General features: G+C 39.3%; 1 protein-coding gene across 1 annotated transcript in view; it reads right to left on the bottom strand.

Annotated features, from left to right (window-relative positions):
• dnah1 (dynein, axonemal, heavy chain 1) overlaps positions 1-11900 on the bottom strand; it is a 40474-nt gene extending 28574 nt beyond the window's left edge. Inside the window, exons 1-29 of the mRNA XM_041783910.1 lie at positions 11839-11900; positions 9637-9807; positions 9456-9540; positions 9252-9321; positions 8870-9008; positions 8645-8765; positions 8444-8560; positions 8063-8318; positions 6634-6791; positions 6321-6520; positions 5732-6030; positions 4950-5100; positions 4626-4819; positions 4275-4500; positions 4036-4155; positions 3866-3948; positions 3586-3727; positions 3277-3432; positions 2968-3166; positions 2610-2863; positions 2261-2473; positions 2006-2170; positions 1757-1878; positions 1390-1495; positions 1102-1281; positions 862-1002; positions 565-728; positions 354-467; positions 80-268 (exon numbers count right to left, since the gene is read on the bottom strand). Coding sequence (XP_041639844.1) covers positions 80-268; positions 354-467; positions 565-728; positions 862-1002; positions 1102-1281; positions 1390-1495; positions 1757-1878; positions 2006-2170; positions 2261-2473; positions 2610-2863; positions 2968-3166; positions 3277-3432; positions 3586-3727; positions 3866-3948; positions 4036-4155; positions 4275-4500; positions 4626-4819; positions 4950-5100; positions 5732-6030; positions 6321-6520; positions 6634-6791; positions 8063-8318; positions 8444-8560; positions 8645-8765; positions 8870-9008; positions 9252-9321; positions 9456-9540; positions 9637-9804 — 4532 coding nt within the window. The 5' untranslated portion in view covers positions 9805-9807; positions 11839-11900. The remainder of the gene's footprint in view (positions 1-79; positions 269-353; positions 468-564; positions 729-861; positions 1003-1101; positions 1282-1389; positions 1496-1756; positions 1879-2005; positions 2171-2260; positions 2474-2609; positions 2864-2967; positions 3167-3276; positions 3433-3585; positions 3728-3865; positions 3949-4035; positions 4156-4274; positions 4501-4625; positions 4820-4949; positions 5101-5731; positions 6031-6320; positions 6521-6633; positions 6792-8062; positions 8319-8443; positions 8561-8644; positions 8766-8869; positions 9009-9251; positions 9322-9455; positions 9541-9636; positions 9808-11838) is intronic.
• Positions 11901-22134: the final 10234 nt, after the last annotated feature.

Below are 22134 nucleotides of genomic sequence, written 5' to 3' on the forward strand. Positions count from 1 at the left end.
GCAGAACGGAAAACAGAAAAGTATCATATACGAACGAAAAACAACTTGAAACCAAAACTTTCACACTTACTTTACTCACCTGGCCAGTCCTTTGAGAAACTTGCCCATTGCAATGAAATCCAGCTGATCAGAGCAGTTAAATACAACTGTCTGAATAGCCAGAGCCTTTCCCAGGTCTTTAGTGGTTTCTGTCTTTCCTGTACCTGCTGGCCCTGCAGGAGCCCCTCCAAACTTCAGGTGCAGAGCTCCTGTTAGGGTCAAGTAGCATCTGAAGAAGGCAGGAAGCAGAGTATTTACAAATGCTATCTGAAATTGAGGTAAAATGGAGAGTAGATGTAAGCGGAAATTACTACCTGTCAGTGAGGGGAGTGATAACCAGACGTCCAGAGTTACCAAGGTACTCATATCCATACAAAAACTCTGCATTTACTGCACGGATATACAGGTCATCTTTCGCCCAGTAATATCTACGAATACAACAGTATCTTACTCATGCTGTTCCCAAAGTATTTCAGAAAAGTGTGAAAGGATTCTGACGACTACAGGCCAAAAACTAAAGATTACCTAAGCTGGCTTATCCACTCAAAGTCATTGATGCTTGACACATCCTGCTCCACCAGTTTGGCTGCAACATCCTTAGCATGCACCTCTATGACGATCAGGGCAGAGAGCACAGCTCGCTGCATCTTTGACAGACCTCCTCTTACCAGCTGCACCAGATCCCCCAGCTTCAGAAACAGATTTGAGAATGTTAAGGCTATCAGAACAATGTATAATTTCAAAAAATGCATTAAAAATAATAAATAAAAAAATGTGTGTTTTTTTCAATATTTGAAGACAAGTCTGATATCAAGCTCACACCTGTGTTTGGAGTTGGGGATAAAGACGGTTGGCCAAATCTCCCAGCTCCAAGGCTTCAGATACCTCAGCAGTCCAGAAGACCTGACAGCCAGCTATGACTACTTGGCCAGGCCATGATAACACCCACTCTGTACGAGGGTGCTGAAGAGTCAAGAGAGAAAGCACATACTTAAAATAAACTTACCACGTTAAACTGCTATAAGTTGACATTGCACAAACAAGTTATACAGGGTTACAGACCTCTGAGTAGGCTTTAAGCGAGCGTTCAATATTATCTCTTAGTGTGGCCTTCATGGACCTCTCAACATCCATGAGCCAGTTCTCCACATTTCCAGTAGGCCAAACTGGCAGAAACAGCTTTACCTCCTCCCCCTCTCCGGAGTACATATGAGTGATCTGCAGATCTGACTGGAACTGAAGCTGAGAACCAACAGAAATCTCAGTTGGAGGCAGAATACAATGTTATAGTTTAGTACTATTTGACAAAGTAATTTTACAGAAACGAAGACACAACCAGCCAGAACAAACCCGTGCAATGTTCTCAAAGCATTTGCGTAAGTGTGGCTGCACAGCAGTCGGATCTTTGGTTTGGGACAGAATCTCAAGGAGCTCGTCATCCGACAAGAAGTAAAACCTACAAACAAACATTCACTTTAAATTACACAGTAGTGTTTTTGTAGTTGAACAATCTAGCCATATCTTGCTTCAGGGAAGGATTGTACTGCACTGTTTTATTTTTTCTTCTTCGTATCATAGCTTCTCTATTCAGTACAAATCAACATGAGTTTATTAGCCAATAATTGCTAGTTAGGTTGCAGTATAAAAAAGTAACCTAAATGCATAAACTCTGACGGGTATGTGATGTAGAATAATGTGATGTAGTAGTGATGCTTGCCTAGGAAAGGATCCTCGTTTTGTCTCCAGGTATTCACTGAGACCCTTTTGCACCTGTTCCAACTTGCTGTTGCACTCCTTCAGTTTGATTAGTAGGCCAGGATCTGGACACAGCTCAATCACCTGGATATAAACCCAAAGAAACAAACTTAGGAGTTTTTACAAACATATCAGCATCGTCATAATTTGCATTTTTACACTATAGTTATATTGGAAATTAATTTCTATTGGGTGTTGTGGAGAATCTAACCTTTGGATTATCAAAGGCACTTTTCATTATTCTTCTCCAGTTTTGTTCCATTTTTTGGTATTTTTTTCCTTCCACAGGCAGCTGTTGGTTAATATCATCAGAGCTGAAAATTGGCTCCAAGTAGAGCCAGGACCGCTGGCATGTCAGCCACTCCTCAAGCACGTCCTACAAACACCAGAAGAGGGCAGTAGCACAGCATAAGACAATGCATTTTACCAACAAAGGAAACAAAAGTTGAAGTGGCTGTTTATGTACTTGAGTCATTCTGAGCTTGCTCTCCCAGGTGTTGATTTTTCCTTCAAAGGCCTTTTTAAAAGGAGAGAAGGACATGCTCTGGGTCATGACTATGTGGTCATCCAGCAACTGGGAAGCTTCATCAGGGCTTTTTAAGATGTAGGTGCCTGACTCCTTGTAGGGTAACACATCAAAGAGTATAGTTGACCAGTCTTGCTCCATCTTTTCCAGAGCCTGCATGAGAGTGGAAGAAGTCTCAGAGTTAAGACTGTGTTCAATCTGTGCAGTTCTATAGGCACACTAAAGGCATTAGACATCTTCTGTTTATCAATGCACAAGACACTGGATTCTTAGTCCTGCCCAAAGGTACCTGTTCAATGGTGTACTCTTTTCTTGCCACCTCACCAACATGAACTATGTCATCCACATAGTTCTGTAGACCGAGATCCAGGCAGTGAGAGAAGGTCAGGTTGGCTTTGGGCTTGACTTTTATCTGAGTTCGCTCTGAAAGCATCTTCCAGTGGTGATGTTTCATCCCTGGGCTCCTTAGGCCTTGAATCAGAGGAATGTAAGGACGGAAGTCCTCAATCTTGTCACGGATGACAGTTGCTACCATCTGGCAGTCTATTGAGATGTATACAAAAAAGTGGACAAGAAAAAAATCAACAGCGAACAAATATTTACACTTCACTTTTCTAATTTTGGTTTGTTATCAATTTGTAACTTACCAGGAATGTCCTTGAACTGTTTGATGCATTTGTGCATGGTTTTGTGGGCTTCTGTAACATGGTGCTCAAGCTGCTCGGGGTCGATGGTGGACAGCGGGTCACTGTGCCAGCTCTCATGCCAACGTAGCCAATCAGAGGTAGTGGTCCACAGATCTTTGAAAGGCTGGAAGTCCTTTACAAGCTTATGCAGACGATCATACTGTGATGCACATTAGCAAAGGAAAAAGAATACAAAAGTGTTTCAGTGTCCAGTTTCTTGGGTTGAAAAAAATCCTGAATAGATCATTTAAATATTTTTCTTCGACTTACATTAGTAACTAGAATACCAAACAAACGTTCCCTGTTGTTGTAGGTTTGAGCTAATGTCTGGCACTCCTTAAGCTGCTTGCTTGTACGCCTCATCTCGTTGGCCACCTCATGGGCATGGTCAATGGCACAGTGGCTTGCAAACCCAGCAACTAGCATCTATTGACATAGTTGTGTTGATTTGAGAGCACATTATATCAGCTTACAGTGATGATACAGAGAAATGGTTCAAAGTGTATAGAGAAAACAGGATAAGGTCAGCCTATAGGGGGTTTACAGATTGTTAAGATGAGGTTACAAAGTTAACTTCACCTCTAGGGAGGCCAGATGCTCCAAAAAGTTGTTTTGATCAGCCAGCTGAATTTTATGGAAGCGCTCCTCATCCTCTGCATTTTGAACTACTGTTGCTTCCACCTGGTTTACTATCCTCTGTGGCCATGCAAAAGCTGTCCATCTGCATAAGGAAGTAACAAGTGCAATCAGAATGTCAACTCTCCACATCACCTTATTCAGTGTCATTTGATTAAATGCTTCTTAATAAATAGTGATATGCGCAAGCAGTTTGTTTTTGGAATAATGAAATAGCACTTACTTTTTGTTAAAATCGTCATCAGGCAGACTATAGAAAAATTCTTCGAATACATCATAGTCTGTCAGGACCTTTCCAATAAGCTCCTGAAAAAAATATTAATCAGATTACTGCAAAGTAATTTAACATGTGAAAGAGGATAGAAATAAACAGCACAAATCTTGTTTTTTCACCTTGTAATTCTTAAGCAGGCCAGGGATTTGTTTCATCCACTCCCTCTTTTCAGTAAGTTCCTCAATGCTGTTGGGCTTTTCACGCAGTTTTCTACTAATTATGTTACACTCTTCACAAGCCTGCAAAAACACAGCAGATAAAAACATAATGCAAGTTTTTGGAAGCTACCAGAGTTTAAAGTTAATGTCAAATACGTGCTAGCCATACAACTGATACAGTTTTTAAAGAAATAACTTACATCATCAACCTGTTTACGTAACTTCTTAACAAAATGTTCCAACAATGTTTTGGCCAATGACTTTTTTTTGTTAGAGAGAGCTTGACGGACAGCCTCAACACGGACTGTAAATGGACCAATGATAATTGAGGCTGGCAGGGAGAGTTCAATCATTTCCTTGTCTTTAAGGTGTAGTTCGGCCTCTTTCCTCACCATTTGAGATGTCAGCTCTGCACTCATATTGGACCTGGAAGAAATGAAATAAATTACTCTGATAGATGAGGAGAGAGTCAAAAAATATACATAAGATTGACTACAGTATTTTTATAAAGTGTATGGAAGAATTTTTATACATAATCTAATCAGACTTACTTGAGATAAGTTTCTATGTCCAAGTTGTGCAGCTCCAAATGTTTCTCGTATTCAGCAGCATAAGCCCTGAGAGGTATGACTGCTTTTATCAGAGCACTGCGGATCTTCTCTCTCATTTCAGTCACTTCTGGTTCCCACAAACCCACTGACTCGAGCAGCAGATCATCACCGAATAACAAATTTGTCATCACATGCTGGCATAGGAAAAAAGAGTCATCAAATCCTCAACATCATTGCCACCAGTGTACACATGTGGTTTTAAAGATTAATGATAAGAAGCTTACAATAGAAAAATTTAACATCCTAATGCAGTTGTTACATTACCTTTTCAACCCCTGGTACATCATGTGTCGCCGAAATACCCTTATCAAACAGGTTAATGATGGATGTCTCAAAATTCTCCAGAGGTGTGCTGTAGTGAACCCCAGTCTGATCCAGCACCAAGTCCACCAGGAACAGAGGGTTCTTCTTTGGCCTTGTTTTACAGGATTGGTAAAACTTTATTTTAGTGGGCCCTAATTACCCATTTATTTTTTGGTTATAAGTAATTATCTAGAAATTTCTTTAGAATAAGGTGGTAATTAACTTCTTGTAAGTTGCATTTTACCAGAGTGCTGCTGCCTGTCTTGGCCAGGACACTCTTGTGAATGAGATACTTGATCTCAACAAGGTTCTCCTAGTTAAAAATAAATAAATAAATTAGAGGAGATTAGAGTAAAAATCCATCTAATTACTGGAGAACTGCCACAATATTACAAGGAATTAATTGATAGTTAATACATTATTATTAGGTAAATACTTCCTTAATATTACAATATTTCCAAGTTATTACTCAGTAAAATGCCATTTTATCACAAGGTAATTACCACCTAATTCTAGACAAAATTACTAGATAATTACTTATTACTATAAAATAATATAATATAAATTGTGGATTTGCAGTAGTAACCAACATAGTAATAATTATTTGGAAAATAACCAGTTCTGTCTCACCCACATCAAATAGATATGGCAACCAAAGAATATAAAATGACAATCTGGCTCAAAGGTAATGTCATGTGTCTATTAATCTTTCATTAGATTTGTTTATGTGCATAAGATCTTACTTGTATGGGCTGTGGTTAAGGTTGTTTCCCCAGACCAGGTCCTGAGGACATGTCAGCACACTGAAGCAGGCATCCAAAAGCAGCTGGCTTAGGCTGGCCAGTGAATCCTGGATGAGGAAGCGCAAGGAGTCCTGCATTTTGAAGCGCACCACAGCCATCAGTCTGGACAGCCTGGAAAACTTGTACATCTCCCAAGAGGACTCATTGACATTGTATGAGCCCCGGCCCAGCCTGCCAAGCTTGGATCTGATGCTGTTACTCAGTGTGGTTATCCACGTGTCTTTTAGAAACAAGTTCATCTGCAGAGGAAAAAGAAACCTGAGGCTTCAAACGGTCATCTGTATCTTTTTGTCTGCACGGTTTGCCCTTCTTGTATCTTCCAGTGAAGCATAAGGAACAAAAAGTCAGAAAAACCCTGCTGAACACTTGGCTGTGCATTGGAGGTATTAATTTGGAGGCTATTACATATGGGTAATCTTTACCAGACAGTCAAACTACTATGCAGTCAAATTCTTCCATTCAAAATATGAAAACTTTTTTTAAGTCACATGAAAGTGGCAGAAGAAATTCAACTTCTTTACGAAAATACCTGAGTCTGTACTTGAAACTGCATGGCTTCAAACTCGTCGAGATGCAGGGGTTTCATGGAGGTGACATTAAACAGTTTCATAGTTGCTACTTTGTTGCACTCCACCAACACTACAGACAGCACACAGATCACCTCTGGCACTCTTAGCATGTAACTGAAGACAAAAGCAGCTTGGTTCTTCTTATAGTCATAGTAAGGAACTGAAATGGACCCTGTGCATATATAAAGCAAAGCAGTGGCATCATTTATTAGTTAGTCATACACACCTTTAGTGTCTATTTGAAATTAATGCATTAAAGAATAACAAATATACCTTTCTGTGGTACATACTCAGGATCCCTCTGAGGCAGGGTGATGTGTGAGAAATCCTCTGGTTGGCTCTTAACTACTTTGTCAAAGATCACACGGTTCATTGTACGGTCATATTCCAGTTTGACTTCCTTCTCCAAATTTCCAAGACACTTTTCCAGACTGCACATAAAATGTCATTGGGTAAAGCAAGTAGTTGATTTACAGTGCATTCAGAAAGTATTCAGACCCCTTCAGTTCACTCAATTGTGTTAAGTTGCAGCCTGATGCTACAATTGAAAAAAAGGATTTTTTCTCCTCATTTATCTACACTCAGTTAAATAATTATTTTAGATTTTTTTGCAAATGTATTAAAATCAAAAAATGAAATATTCTCAACAACATAAGTTTTCAGGCTTATGTTAATGTCTGAAAACTTGATATTTAGCTCAGGGGCCTCCCATTTCTCCTGATCTTTGCTGAGATGTTTCTACACCTTGATTTGAGTCCATCATTGTTAAATTAAACTGACTGGACATCATTTGGAAAGGCACATACTGTACCTCTCTATAGAAGGCCTCACAATGCATACCTGAGCAAAAATCAAGCCATGAGGTCAAAGGAACTGCCTGCAGAGCTCAGAGACAGGATTGTTATAATACACTGATCTGGGGAAGGATACAAAAATGTATGTTGCACTGAAGGATTTCATAATTCTCAAATGGAAGAGGTTTGGCACAACCTCGACTCTTAGAAGGGCTGGTCGCCTGGCTAAATTGAGAAATCGGGGCCTTAGTGAGAGAGGTGACCAAGCACCCAATGGTCACTTGGACAGAGCTCCAGAGATCGTGTGTGGAGGTGGGAGAAAGTCACAAAGGAACAACGGTCACGACAGCCCTCTACCAATCTGGGCTTATGGAAGAGTGACTAAATAGAGGCTTCTCCTCAGTGCAAAACCCATGAAAGCCCACAAGGAGTTTGCAAAAAACTCTTTGTGGAATCAAGTGGGCTTCCATATGTTTTTCACTGAAAGGCTTTTGTCTAGCCACTCTGCCATGGGCCCAGATCAGTAGAGAGCTGTAGTGATGGTGGTCCCTCTGGAACTTCCTCTGGAACAAGAGAAATGGGAGGAACCTGAGCTAAATTTCAAGTATTTGTGCAAAGGGGATGAATACTTATGTCAATGTGATGTTTCAGGGTTTTTTTAATATAAATTTGAAAAAAAATCTAAAGATCTGTTTTCACTTTGTCATTATGGGGTACTGGGTGTTGGTTAATGAGAATAAAATTGACTTGTTTCAACTGTAGCATCAGGCTGCAACATAACAAAATTGAAAAAAGGAGGGTCCGAATACTTCTGAATGTACTGTACATTATGACTCACAGAGATCTAACATAAACATGTGCAGCTGAGAAAGAAAATAACAGTAGTAACATAACACTTCAACACTCACTTTTTTAGCCTGAGCCTTGGTGTTGAAAGGGTCCTCCTTTTGATACACTCTATACTGTCAGTGTCGAGAGATGCTGTTCCACTCCAGATGGGCATGCAGTCCACAGACAAGTGGTAGAGAATTAGAGCTTCAGTGTTATCCCTCAAATGCAGTGCAAACTGGATCCGTTCAACAAACATATGTGGGTCCTCAGCCATGAACAACAACCTGATCCTGGGTATCCAGTACTCAGTGCCTGCCTCATTGTTGTTTATCCCTGTGTAACAAAGTTAAATAGAGAGTCTTAACACACGATCAGCATGGAAAAACAGACGATGAAGAACACAAAGATGAAATAGTGTGATAATATTGCCTGCGTTTAAATAGCACTCCCCTCTTTACCTGCCCAGTGAGCGTTTTGGTCAACCTTCTGAACAAGATACTGGCATTTCTCCTTACTGAAGTCAAGAACCGAAACAAAATGCCAGCTGTACTCAGGTGAGGAGCTTTTATGGTTCCCTTCAAAATAGAGAAAAGGGAACACAAATCATATCACAGAGCTCCTGTATTTCTTAAGAAACTACATTTCTAAGGACATCTTACCAGAAGGAACATAGTTTTCTGTAGGCAGCAAGGCCTTTCCATGAAAGGGTTTTTCATCAGCATTGCACAGGGCCAGCCATCCATCTGAAGTATGGCAGTCACAGTCCTCACTGTCAAATATCTAAGTGAGAGATTAAGAGATGTAGTTATGCTTTGAATATGCGGTTCAACTGCAACAGGGAACAAAAATGCCACAGCAATTGTTGCAGCTATAAACATACTCACCTCTAGGGGGAGGTAGGGTGACCCAGTTTTGTCTGCTTTAGTGACAGGATCATTGCTACCTGCTATCAGGTGATGAGAGTCTATGCCTTTTTCTAGCAGCAGCTGTTCTATGTCACACTTCAGATACTCCCTTCGGCATCTATACAAACAAAATAAAACAGTTTGAACAAACCTTAAGGAAAGACAATTAAATAAACAAATGTCCAGATATTGTTTGACTAGCTAATTTGCAATAGGTATTTAAACAAGTGACAGAAGCTCAAGTCTGGTCTCATGTTCAAGCGATATTCTTGCTACATGATGGGTTAAAAATGGAGAGCTTGTACAGCACTGGAAGGAGGGTCCTCATCTTTAAAAAATGTTTAACACAAAAGGAACATACCTTTCAATCTGTAGCTTGCGTGGGATTTGCCCAGGAACAGTTTGGTATGGCAGCTGGACCTTGGATGCATCTTCATACCAGTGTGTAAGATGGAAAGTTATGGAAAATAGTACAAGAAAAAAAAAGAATTTTGAGACAACTTTGTTTTCTTTAAAGTCAATCATGTGCACTAGAATACAAACAAAATATTATAAAGAATCTCACATAATGTTGTTTTGTGATCCTTGAATTTAAGAATGGATTTATCCTGTGTGTTCTCCCGGATTTTAGATCCCACTGTATGAGACTGCTGAAGAAACAGTTATGCTTAGTTCTAGTACAAGTCAAACATAAAATATCTGTCAGAGTTTGAAAGTTGAATTGCATGCCCTTATTGTGATTTTACCTGAAAACTGAGTGCACTGATGACATCTGAGTAGAGGCCCCTCTGATCTTTCACAGGGTGTTGTCTGACAGGGAAATTGTGCTTCAGAGTTGTGGGTTTGGGCTGTGGAGGTTTGCTGGGTGGTTGAGGCACCAGAATACCGAAACAAGGAAAATTTTTCCTTTCCATCTTCTGAGAGTACGAAATGATCAACATGGCATGACAAAGTACTCTTGAATGTGTAAACGTGTGTAAGAAGCAGTTTACTAATACGCTTATTATGACTATTTTATCAGTACATTGTTATCCAACTCAACTGAAAAGAAATAAATTCTACAGGAGCACACAAATGAAGAGGCAAGAAGAACCAGGAAATGTTATTTCTTGGTAAAATGCCATCTTATTACAAGGTAACAAGTCACCAGTACTACCTAAAGCTAAGGAATTAACTTTCAAAATATCAAATTATTTTTATACATCTCATCACTTCTTACATATGAGATTTAACCGGGATAACTTGTGGATTTTGTGAGAAGGATAATGAAACTGTAAATCATCTTTTCTTTCATTGTGAATCTATTCATGAATTTTGGTTTCAGCTTCAGAGGTAGTTCAGCTCTAAAGATGTTGCAATTCATCCTTTATTTGTCTTGTCAGTTAAAACATTAATGAAGGAGAAAATGAGTGTCTGGTAAATTACTTGTTTCTGTTAGGTAAACATTTTATTCATAGATGCAAGTATTTGAGGTCAAACTACATATTGATGGACAGAAGAATAACCTCTTTGCCAAATCTCTTCAGTGCATTAAAGAAAAAAAAATCACAGTTATATTCCACCTTTATTAGACTTACTACTGAAATAAGATTATCTCTGTTTTTTATGTTATATTTTTTTAATTCTGTATCAGCAATGTGTCAGCTGTTGTTTCAGACTGAAAATCTACCTTTTAGTGCAGGTTATGCTACCACCTCAACTAACTTACAAAATGTAAATAAATCTGCTATTGTTTCTGGGAGCAATCATACAGGTCCATTGTACAGTTTTATGAACACCTAAAACAAGCTGATTTGGTCAATAAGTTGATCTAAGATTTTATATTTATGGCTGCTATAAATACGTGAAATATTTCTAGTCAATAGTTGTACTAAAAGACATATAGGTATGTAAAGTCAGTTTGCTAATGTCTGTGTTAGATGACAGTGGGATACGGCAGAGCAGAATAGATTAAGTAAGCTACACAATATGTACAAAAGTATTTGGCCACACATGTTAACTATTGAATTTGGGTGTTTCAGTTGGACCCATTGCCACAGGTGTATAAAATCAAGCACTTAGCCATGTAGCCTGCATTTGCAAACATTAAGGATACAAAATGGATTGTTCTGAAGAGCTCAGTGATGTCAAACATGGTACTATGATGGGCCAGGGTCAACTACTGTTACGGCGCATTGTGTGTAAAAGTCACCACAATCTGCTGATTCCATAGCTGAAGAGTTTTGAATACAATATCAATACAGTTCTCTGGTGGTGTAATGGTCAGGCAGCCAAATACTTTTGTCCATACAGTGAATTTTGTGTCTTTACTAAATGTTTAGATGCTCAACATTGGAAGCCAGGGCTGTGTCTGAAGTTTCTTAGACCACTTTACCTCAAGACCACTGTGTGAGGCTGGACATCAGACACTGGAAAAACTGGTTTGTAAAGATTAAAATAATGTAATGAATAACTTGTTATAATAAACATTTTTAAACTCGTGTAATGTCTTCACTTTAATTTGCTCATTAGATAAGTCTGATACTTAAGTAATACATCATATATTCATTTAATTAATATATATCACATTTATCCTGTCTGTAGATAAAGCAGGACTTATAAATGACACGGTAACAGTATTTACCTGTGGCTGAAAAGGGATGAGAGGCCGTCGAAGAACCGCTGATTTTTCATCATAATTTCATTGACTGAGTGTTAATGTAGGGTGAAAATCACTCGTTGAAACAACGGTATATTTTGACACAGTGTTTAAAGGTTGACAGATAAATGTTAATTTAAAATCGTTTCAGTGTCAGCTTGCTATCCAGGAAGCTAGCTGCTCACGCTCACTGCTACCTTCAGCTACAAGTGTTTGGTTTCAGACTAAAAGTTTTAGCACAGGTCCTCTTTGCTACTGTGACTCGTGTAAGTTTGTGTTGAAGGCAAATGAAAAAAGAATTTCAACATACCTTATTCCTAACTGAACTGCATGTCCTCCTTAAAATATCTTTTACGGGTTAACACGGACGAGCTGAACTTTTGAAACCTCAGTTTATAACTGAAGTTAACTACTGGTATGTTACAGGCTGTACGCGGCAACGGTTGTCATGGAGACTGACCTTTCCGCCATAGCTTTCCGCCTGAGAGCCAGAGCTCCACGTCTGTAACTGACCACAGACAGTAAACTATAAGACTGGGACATTAATAAGTGAATTCAGGTATATTCGGATAGTTTTTGTTAATCTACCTTGTGATCAAATTCTTGTGATTTATTTAAAACAAAAGCCAACCTTGCCTTTCTAAATTCCCTAAGATGTCCACTTTCTTTATGTTAAAGTGTAGCCTAGTTAAATCTTTTGTCCCTGTTGACACAAAGCTATTTTTCAGGGAGTGTTTGGTAATTTTGGAAAGTAGGTTTAGTAATTTGGGACATCGTTTTTCTAGTGTAAACCTATGGTTTATCACTAATGGCATGTTTCAAATAACAGACTAAACAGAATTCTTAGTATCCCTGTATACAGTTCCTATAAAAGTAGGCTATTCACCTCCCTTGGATGTTTGACCATTTTGTTGATTTTATAAATCAACACTGGCAATGTAATGTGGCTTTCTGACAAAAAACCCTTTAAAATACCAAAGTGAATCCTACAAAGAAGTTTCAATTAAAAATGTGTAATGTAAATTACGTGATTGCATAAATAATCACCCCCTTTATAGGGATGGACCCAATTTGCGAAGGTTCAGTCAGTTGGTGTTAGTAGTCTCACAAATAGTGAAATGGGGATCATCTGAGTACAGTGGATATGTCTAAAGTGATTGTAGTGTAAAGACACCTGTGTCTGGAAGGTCCAGTCACTGGTTAGTCTGTATACCTGGCTACCATTACACCATGAGAACAAAGGAACTCTCCAAGAAAATGTTATTGAACAGTATACTAGGGGGGTGGATATAAAAAAATATAGGCACTGTATACTGTTATTTGATGTATAACTTGTTTCCTACATTTTTTATCATCCCTGAATGGTTTATTGCATCAAAAGGGCAACTCTTATTTATAAGCTAAAAGCTTTTAAAGAATCCAATGTGTTTTCAAAATAAGAAAATATCTGAGATATCATTTTCATTAATTAATCAGCTCACAAACCTACAGAACATATTTCAATAGCCCCCTTCAGTCATTCCTCATTCCTCTTGTTGTTTCTTAGTTAGTACCAGTTTGTCCACTCTCCTATCCTACACATTAGGGTACCACTGATACACTAGGTCACGTTTAAGGTTAAATTTAATTGTCTGCCGTTTTCAACAAACAAATACTGGGAGGGGACTGGGCCAAACTGTGGGGTCTACAGTTACTAGAACTTGGGTGAAGTCTTATCCTAAATCACTAATAGTCAATTATACGTTCCAAAGTTGGCTCTAGTTTGCATTTCTGTGGTTCTGTGGTCAAATAGATGTTAGTTCCTCTTTTTAGCCCGGTTAAATGAATATACTAGTGTTTGACATTATTTTATTTACATTTTTAACATCTTTGTTACAACCTACAGGTAACCTGACAAGCCAGATGGATGAGTGAAACACATCCATCTGGAAAACCTTCCATAGACAGCATTTGGGAAAGGGCAGAGCCTTTGAAAAAATACTCAGAGGGTAATTGGATAAACGTTCTGTCTGTCACAACTTTTCGGGCCAATCAGAGCAACAAAATTCATGACATCGTAGCCGCTACCAAGATGCGCCGGTACCGAGGAATAAACTCCGTAGAGGAAAGCATAACACAAACCATGGGGACTGTAGACATGTCAGTACCCGACTTTTGTCGTTTTTGAAAAGAAAACAACCCAGTGCTGTTCTTTGTTCTTCTTTTAACGAAGAAATTTTGTCAAATTCTGATAAAACTTTAGCAGCATCCATGCTAATGTCTTCCGCCATAGATGCACCGGCCTCTTGTTGCTGCTTGCTTACCTCACGACTGCCGTGCCCAAAAGTACTGCCCCTCAACACTGATTGGTCCTGTCACTTTCTAACCAAGCCCAAACGGTTCAGATGGGAGCTTTGCAAGATGGATTCGCCAGTGAGAAACACAGAAATGGGCGGATCCATCTACTTTGCAAGGTTATATCACAGGTGCATCTCAAAAACTTTGGATATCATGAAAAACTGTCATTCAAATCTGAAACTTTCATATACCAGATTCATCTCATAGAAAAAAAAAAAGTAAAGCACTTTTTTGTTTTGATGTTGATGATTACTGCTCATAAAAATCAACCATCTCAACACTAGAAAATCCTAAAATATTAATTAAAAAGGATCTATAAAACAGAAATAATGACCTGCTGAAAAATTGTGCTCATTTATGCACTCACTACTTGATTTGAGCTCCTTTTGCATAAAAATCTGCATCTATTCTATATTGGATTCTGTGTCTCTTTGATCTTGCTCCAGACTCTGGGACCTTGATTTCCAAATGAAATTCAAAATTTTCTCTCATCTGAAGGGCTTTGGACCACTGATGGTTCTTATTCTTCGTAGCCTATGTGAGAATCGTTGACATCTGTTGTTCAGGACTGGCTTGACACTGAGAACGTGACACTTGTGCCCCATTTCCTGGACCTGTCTGTATGTGGTGGCTTTTGATACACTAACTCCAGTCTCAGTCTACTCCTTGTTAAGCGCCCCTCATTTCTTGAATCTGATTTTTTGACAATCCTCTGAAGGCTGAGCTGAACCCTGTTGCTTATGCACCCTTTCTTACCACACTTTTCCCTTCCAGTCCATGACTCTGAGAACAGTCCTTTCAGCAGTGACTTACCCTCCTTGTGGAGGATGACAGTGATTTTCTTCGGTACACTTGTCAAGTCAGCAGTCTTCCCTATGATTGCGGTTGTGTGTACTGAAGCAGAATGGGAGAAAGAAGGCTCAGGAAAACTTTGCAAATTGGACTTTTCCACAATATTCTAATATTCTGAGATAGCAGATTTTTTAAATTTTCATCAGCTGTACGCCATAATCATCAATATTAAAACAAAAACATCAGTAAATGTCTGAGTTTGTATGAGATGAAACTAGAATATATATATATAAAATTAACTCTCTAAAGTAAATCACAGGAAAAAAATGAACTCTTAGATGAATGAGATGTTTTTTAGATTCACCTTTATTTGGCATTAATTTATTCAAAAAGCTTACAATATTCTTGCAGTGATTCAAATTGCTTTCATTTGTAGTGACCACATGAGGATGCATTATTCATATTATACAAAAGAGTTCTAGCTCAAATATTCAGAGAGTTACATCCTCAAAATGTTGCTCCTAAAATGTCCTTCCTTTGTTAACAGATAACTTTAGAGAAATATTATTTAAAGAATAACCATCCTCAAACTGTTCTTTTAAAATTAAATGAAAACAGTTTAATATAGTGTTCAAAGAAATAGGGAATGGTATCATATGTTGGGAGCGTCCCCTGCTGGAATCACAGAGACTCGTATTCAAGTGTTACACAGTGAAGTCAGACTGGGTTTAAACATAAAGCATGGATGCTATGTATGCTTAATTTGCTACCATTACTTAAGACAGGCCACTGGAAACAATGAGTAATTTATTGGCATCTCCTAAATGAAGCTCTTTCTCAAAGGAATGACCTCAGCCAATAAGAAGGCCTAAACCCAACGAAAGACTTCCCCAGGGATCCAAATAACCCACATCTAATAATGACATTATCATATCAGAGTTACCTCAGCACTTAAATCATCATGACCACAGCACAGTTTATTAATCATTAGCACATGTATAATGGTATTGATTAAAGCAATGAGGAGAGCTGGGCTAGAGGAGGTTCCAAAGAAAACCTCACAAAAACCACACATCTACTTTAAATATGGTCCCCTACCAATATTTAGTTGGTAGTACTGTAACCCTCTCTGGAGCAACGAGCCCACCCCTGAAATGGGACTTGACTGAACAGATGTGGCCAGAAGCTCTGGGTGAGTGGAACTGATTAAACCCTAACAAGCTTTGTTACAGCTTTGATCTGTCGTGTACTCTGCTCTCTCCTCCTGTGTGCATCACTTCTAACAAGCCAGCAGCAGATATGAAAGATCTGGATCAACCTCCAACATTAGAGACATTCTTGTTAGTCACTCACAACATCATAGAGATGTACAAACCTTTATCCAGGATAGACATTCACTTTCTAGTACAGTAACAGAACGCTCTGAGGGACATACCTTTGTGAACATTTCTCCTATTTATGCTAATGACACCAGCATGTGCCGGTAACTTTAGCTCCTCCTGAGGGCCATATGTTGGGTCCCACCATCAAACACTGCCTGTCCCCCTCTTACTGTCACATTGTTGGGCAAGCCAAGTGGGTTAGGCAGTCACACATATACCCACATACCTCTTTGCTCCCACAGAAACCCATAATCCTACCACAAAAGTGGGTACACCCTTAAGTTTAAGTTTAGATTATATTTATGCATTAAATGGAAACATACTGTGGCATGCTGTTATTTCAAGTGAAGTCACAATAAGGTTTCTGCAACTTCACTGAACTTTTGCTTATTTACATGAAAAGCACAGAAAATATGCAGGGTTCAGCTTAAAAGTCTTTCTCATGATTTAGACATAGGCCCAACAGAGAAAAGGATCAGAAAGAACTCCTGGACACAGTGGTGGACCAGGATGTTTCAGGGGCAGGGGCGATAAGTGAAAAGGGCACCTGCTGTAGGCAGGGGGGCACCAGCACATAGAAGTTCATTGTAATAAAACAGACTAGTAATTGTTGAAGGTTTGACCATTTATTTTACTAAGATGCAGAAAGATGTCAGTGCAATTTAAATTAACCCTTTGTTTCAACATACGTGTGGTTCGAGGTAAGTCAACCAGAAGACCATTCATTCTTCGTGCTGCATGGGAAGCTCCTCCCCTGCGTAATATTTTTGTCCAGAATGTGTCACAATAATTTTTTAATTTTTTATTATTTATCAGTTGATATGAAGTGCTGTAAGATCATTACGGTGGTGTCAGATATAGGCCTGCCCCTGCCTTTTGCAAACTACACATAGTGCGTAGGGCCTCATCGTTGTTTTTTCTTCTCTCTCTCTGCACATCAGTCCAGTGTTAACTTCTACCATGGTTTACTTTGTGGATTTATGGTAAAATTTCATAAAGGTCCCGCACTGGTTCTGAACAGGAATTACTGACGTCATCGAACTTCCTGGTGCAGATCAGCTGTTTTAAAATCAGATTGTGGGTAAAGATAAATAAAGTGTGTTTTTTTTACAGTGGTTTAATAATAGATAGGCTACTGATGATAACACTAAGGAAGAAAACCAGTGAGGAGGAGAAAGAAGCAAAACGGATGAGCTGTTGTGTGCGAGGGAAGAGGAGGGGTGCAGGGGTGTGTTTGCAGGGGGCTGAGGGGGGTAAGATCCTCTGGTTTATGGTAGTTTAATTTTGAGATGACACCAATAAAACAGATAGCAAATAAAATGTTGATTAATGTTGTGATGAAAATAATTAACCCACAGTGATAACCTTAAAAAAGGGCAGATGGAAATTAACATTATTTTTATTATTGCAACAAGGAATGTGATCTTTAAAAGCATGATATTTTTTGTGACTTTTTTCATGTAAAAATTAGTTTTGCTAAAAGACACAGGGCTGTGGTAGTTTTTGGTATGTTAGCCTTGATGATGACTCAATTACAACTAAGAACAGTGTCTCCTATATGCATCTAACTCAGACTGTGTATTAAATATTAATGAAAAAATATTTCTTTTAGTTATATTGAGATAATTACACATAAATATTGTTAAATGAGTATGTTGGGGCGAAGGTGGTGGGGGGGGTGGTCGCAGTGTTGATCAGAGTCTGCTTAGGGCCCCACTTTGGCCAGGGGCGGGCCCTGGTCTGGTAGATTTAAACATTTAAGTTAAAAGGGATGGTTAGTTTAAAACGGGTTATTTAACATATACTGTAAAGAGACATTTGAATGGCTAAACAAGTTAACTTAGCTCGTTCGGCCAACTTGTGCAATGATTTCTTGATAAGCAATATTAGACCTGTTTTATTGCTGTAATTCCAGTAAACAAATATTCCAAGCTGCTTAATGGTGAAAAACAGATAGTATAATCCTCTCTCTAATGGCTACATGTAGTTTATCAGCTTTTAAATCATCCATAAAAAAAGAGCAGTTCCTTGTGTTGGAAGCTTAGGGGCATCGTCCATATATTTACTGATATACAGACATCAGTCACATATGTACGTACGTGCGTGCGTACATATTTTGAAGACAGGCGGTTATGGCCCCACGGCAGCACTAAGTATGTTACCCTTGAATGTACACTGACTTGCATCATGACTTGGGTGATGCACAGGTGGACTCTTGGCGTGCCAATAACAGCTTCTTTAATGAGTTGAGAAGGACCTCAAAGCAGCTAAAGTGGCCAGACATGAGAGACAGACTGGAACCCCTAACCTGAGGCCCAGGACCTCAAACAGCTGCATTTAATTTTTCCACTTATTTGCTTCATTTCCAAAGTCAGACACCACACTCCATAAATGTATTTCAGTATAAGGGGAGAATCTCACTGGCATAAAATCAAAGAACTTAAATGTTGTGTGCATTCCTTCAAATGAAAAAACCTCTCCTATAACATGCTTCCAAAATTCATTGCTAATTTATTGTGCTGGCCTCTGCCCCCCTGCACACTTACTAATAGTTAGCTCTGTTCTGCTGGGATCCCGATTTTATCACTTTTTATAAAACCCCAAACCACATTTCCTTTTCAAGTTTCCAAAATAGTTAACATAAATTGTTATGTTAGCCCAGTCAGCAAGCTTTATCCAAGTGGGTGTGCGAATATGATGTGGAAGAATAAGAAAGCAGTGAGAGGAATCTGTAACACATGTCTGTATGTGTTTTTGCGGTAGAAAACCAGAGCATGTGTTCTGGCATTCCAGTTTGTTTATGTGGGTGGCCGATGAAAAGCCAAGAGAGAGTTATCAAGAAACTGTCTGTGTTTGTTTATGTGCATATTTTTGTGTGTCACAGTGACGATGTGCGTATGTGAGTAAGTCAGTGACGCATAAAAATACATTATGAGCTTGTTAGATGATGTTGTTCTCTCAGGTGGGCGTGTATGGCTGGGTGGGAGTTTGAATTGTCCAATATAAAATTTTTGGCTATGAATAACTTACTACTAAACTCTAGCCACTCTTTATATCCCTGTCATTCCTCCTTGTTAAGAAGTATAAATGGCGGCACTTCCATATGCTTCTCCATCTCTCCAACATATGTGAGAGTTTACGGCCATTCCATGAACAAACACCCACAAATCCACAGACATGCTCACAGATGCACACATTGTTGGTTTGGCAAGCTGCCTGAGTGTTTCAGAGGCCTTGGTTTGTCATCTGGCCTCTATCACATTCTGGTCTGACACTTTAATCTGTGTCATTCATCCTCACACATCAAAGAGGCAGCATGCAGTTTAACCTATCCTATGTGCTTCACTCACAGACAAGGTAGATGTGCGAGTGTTAAGAGAGGAACTCTTAACAGTCACTTTGGGCTTATTAAAGCTCTCCCTGACATGAGGATCATAGTAAACTTCAGGAGTGAGGAGACTTTCTTTGTCAGCTGTCTGCACCGATTATCACACTCAAAGTGAAAATAAATTCAAGCAACACTCAGCTCAGAGAATTACTGTCGTCTTGGCTTTATTGGATTTGAACTACAGACCTTTGAGGCTGACCTTTCACCTTGACCCCTTAACTTTAAACTTTGTTAACTCACAGGCCTCAGAGTAAAACTTGGAGTTAATATTTCTTGTGCCATTTTACAGAGTGCAACTGTCTGTGCTAGGATTTCTCAGATCTGCACATCAAACATCAGTTGTGTTTTCTTTCTATTCAAAAGCAATGAGTCTTCCTCCGAAATTGCACCAAAGTAATAAATCTGACCTCAGACTTAGCTGGAGCACACCATGATGATCTCTCATGTGGTCAGCGCATAACGTCACATAAGATCCTACTGTGTAACGATATTTTTCCACAACAAACACTGAGGCATTTCAACTTGAGTGGATTTAACTTTTCAAGTATTTGGAGACACAAATCAAAGTGAGATCATGTTGGCCTGTGAGGCCTTCAGGCAGAAAAGTCATGTTAGGAAGCAGCTTAATCCCCTTCATCCTTGAAGAAACATGTGAGGTGACATGCAGAGCAGAAAGGCTGACAGAGATAGAGAGGTGTGGAGTGACACCATGTGCTCAACACATACTCATGCACACACATACTTACAGCCTGGACAAACACTGGGGATTAAAGTGATGGAGAGAGGGAATCTCTGCTCGCCTGACCCTGGCTCCCTAACCCCCGGTCCCCATTAAGCCCTGTAAATAAGAGAAAAAGGAGCAATTAGAGAGGCAGTCATGGGGCAGGTAGGAGATCCCTGTGACCTTTCCTGGCTGGTATTTGACCCCTCACTCCAGGGGGCCATGATGAAGATACATGTTGAACATTTGGAGAATGTATTCACTGAAAGGAACAGGAAAGGAAAAAAGAATTTTTGTCATAGCTATGAAAATGTTACATGTGACGGAAACCGTAGTCAATCCCAGATCTTGTTTTTATGTGCTCACGCTCTAAACAAGTACTTTATTGGATGTGGGCAGCTCTGCATTCCTGTATGACAGAAAATTACACTTAATTACAGTTTATTCAATTAAGAATTCAATGTGTTGTGCATTTAAAGCCAAAATGAGCAACCAAACAGTTTACTTGCACTGAAACCAGCTGCTCTTAAAATGTTTTATAGCTCTTCTGAAAACCTTGACATCGAACCCCTGCAAGTACAGAAAAAAAGAGTGCCGGATTGGAAATTACATTTTTGGTGGATTAAAATATCTATCAACTTCTGTCTTTTTTTAAAATTAGCACTTTATCTAAACAGGCAGCATAAGGTAATGAAGTCTAGAATTATAGTAGAATGAAAATGTTACAACGACTAAATAAAATACTGGCATGCTCTCTGTCATGTTTATAAACAGAAAAAAAGTGTAAATTTTGTTTTTTTAAGTCTGGTTAGGGTTTCCATTGCAGCCAGGTCCTAAAATGCGAATTTAACTTCAACTAAACCTCATCTGAAAGACAAGAGAATTTAATTTATTGTTGGGAGATTATGTCGTTCTTCTCCTGTTTGCTTTTGCACATGTCAAAGCATTTTGTAAGCTGTTGTTTCTAAAACTGTTATACAAATGAAGCCACTACACTAGGCGGGTTACAGCTGGTATGGGCATCTGTCTGCTTAAGTTTTGAGCCAATCCCATTTTGCCATGACCTCTCTTGATTGAATTGTCCTGCACATTTTAAAGTCTTCTCTTCTCTCCTCAGTCTGTTGTTTCAGTGCAACCCTCCTCCACCCCAGCTACCTCCATTGCGTCTCATCGCTGTCCAGGTCCAGCTCCTCAGAAGTCCATTCCTCATCTCATCCTACTCCTTTCATCACCCCCAACAGTGTCTAGACGTCATCATGGGTATCCTATCCTGCTGTCAGCTTCACTACCCTTTCAAGTACATAAAGACATCACGATGGCGTCTATCTGCTAAAGAAATTTCACATTTCCAAACTTTTCCATCCATCCATCCATTTTCTATACCGCTTATCCCGTTCGGGGTTGCAGGGGGCTGGAGTCTTTCCCAGCTGTCATTGAGCGAGAGGTGGGGTAAACCCTGGACTTGTCGCCAGTCAATCACAGGGCTGAAAGACAACCAGGCACCCTCACATTCACACCTATGGTCAATTTAGGGTCACCAATTAACCTAAAGAGCATGTTTTTGGTGATGGGAGGAACCCGGAGTACCCAGAGAGAACCCACTCATGCACGGGGAGAACATACAAACTCTGCACAGAAAGGCCCTGACCGGGAAGCGAACCAGGGACCTTCTTGCTGTGAGGCAACAGCGCTAACCCCTGCACCCTCCAAACTTTTCCAAACTTGTAAAAGAAATAATTAACTTGTACTGAGTCTCTCCTGATTGAATTATAACTCAGCTAGTTTCAGTGTAGGATTTTACTCCATAACTTTTGACATAACTTACACATAGCCAGAACAACAGGCTGCTAAATTTGTTTGCTAGATGCTAAAACAAAATAGAAACCGCCATTAACAGGCTAACAGTTTAGCAGTATAATTTTCTCAATTTTCTCATTGTTAACTGTGTTTTCATTGGTTATTCTGTCATCCATGCTGATGGAGAAA

Source organism: Cheilinus undulatus, linkage group 3 (genome assembly GCF_018320785.1).
Source record: "Cheilinus undulatus linkage group 3, ASM1832078v1, whole genome shotgun sequence".
In the NCBI taxonomy this organism is placed as follows: domain Eukaryota; kingdom Metazoa; phylum Chordata; class Actinopteri; order Labriformes; family Labridae; genus Cheilinus; species Cheilinus undulatus.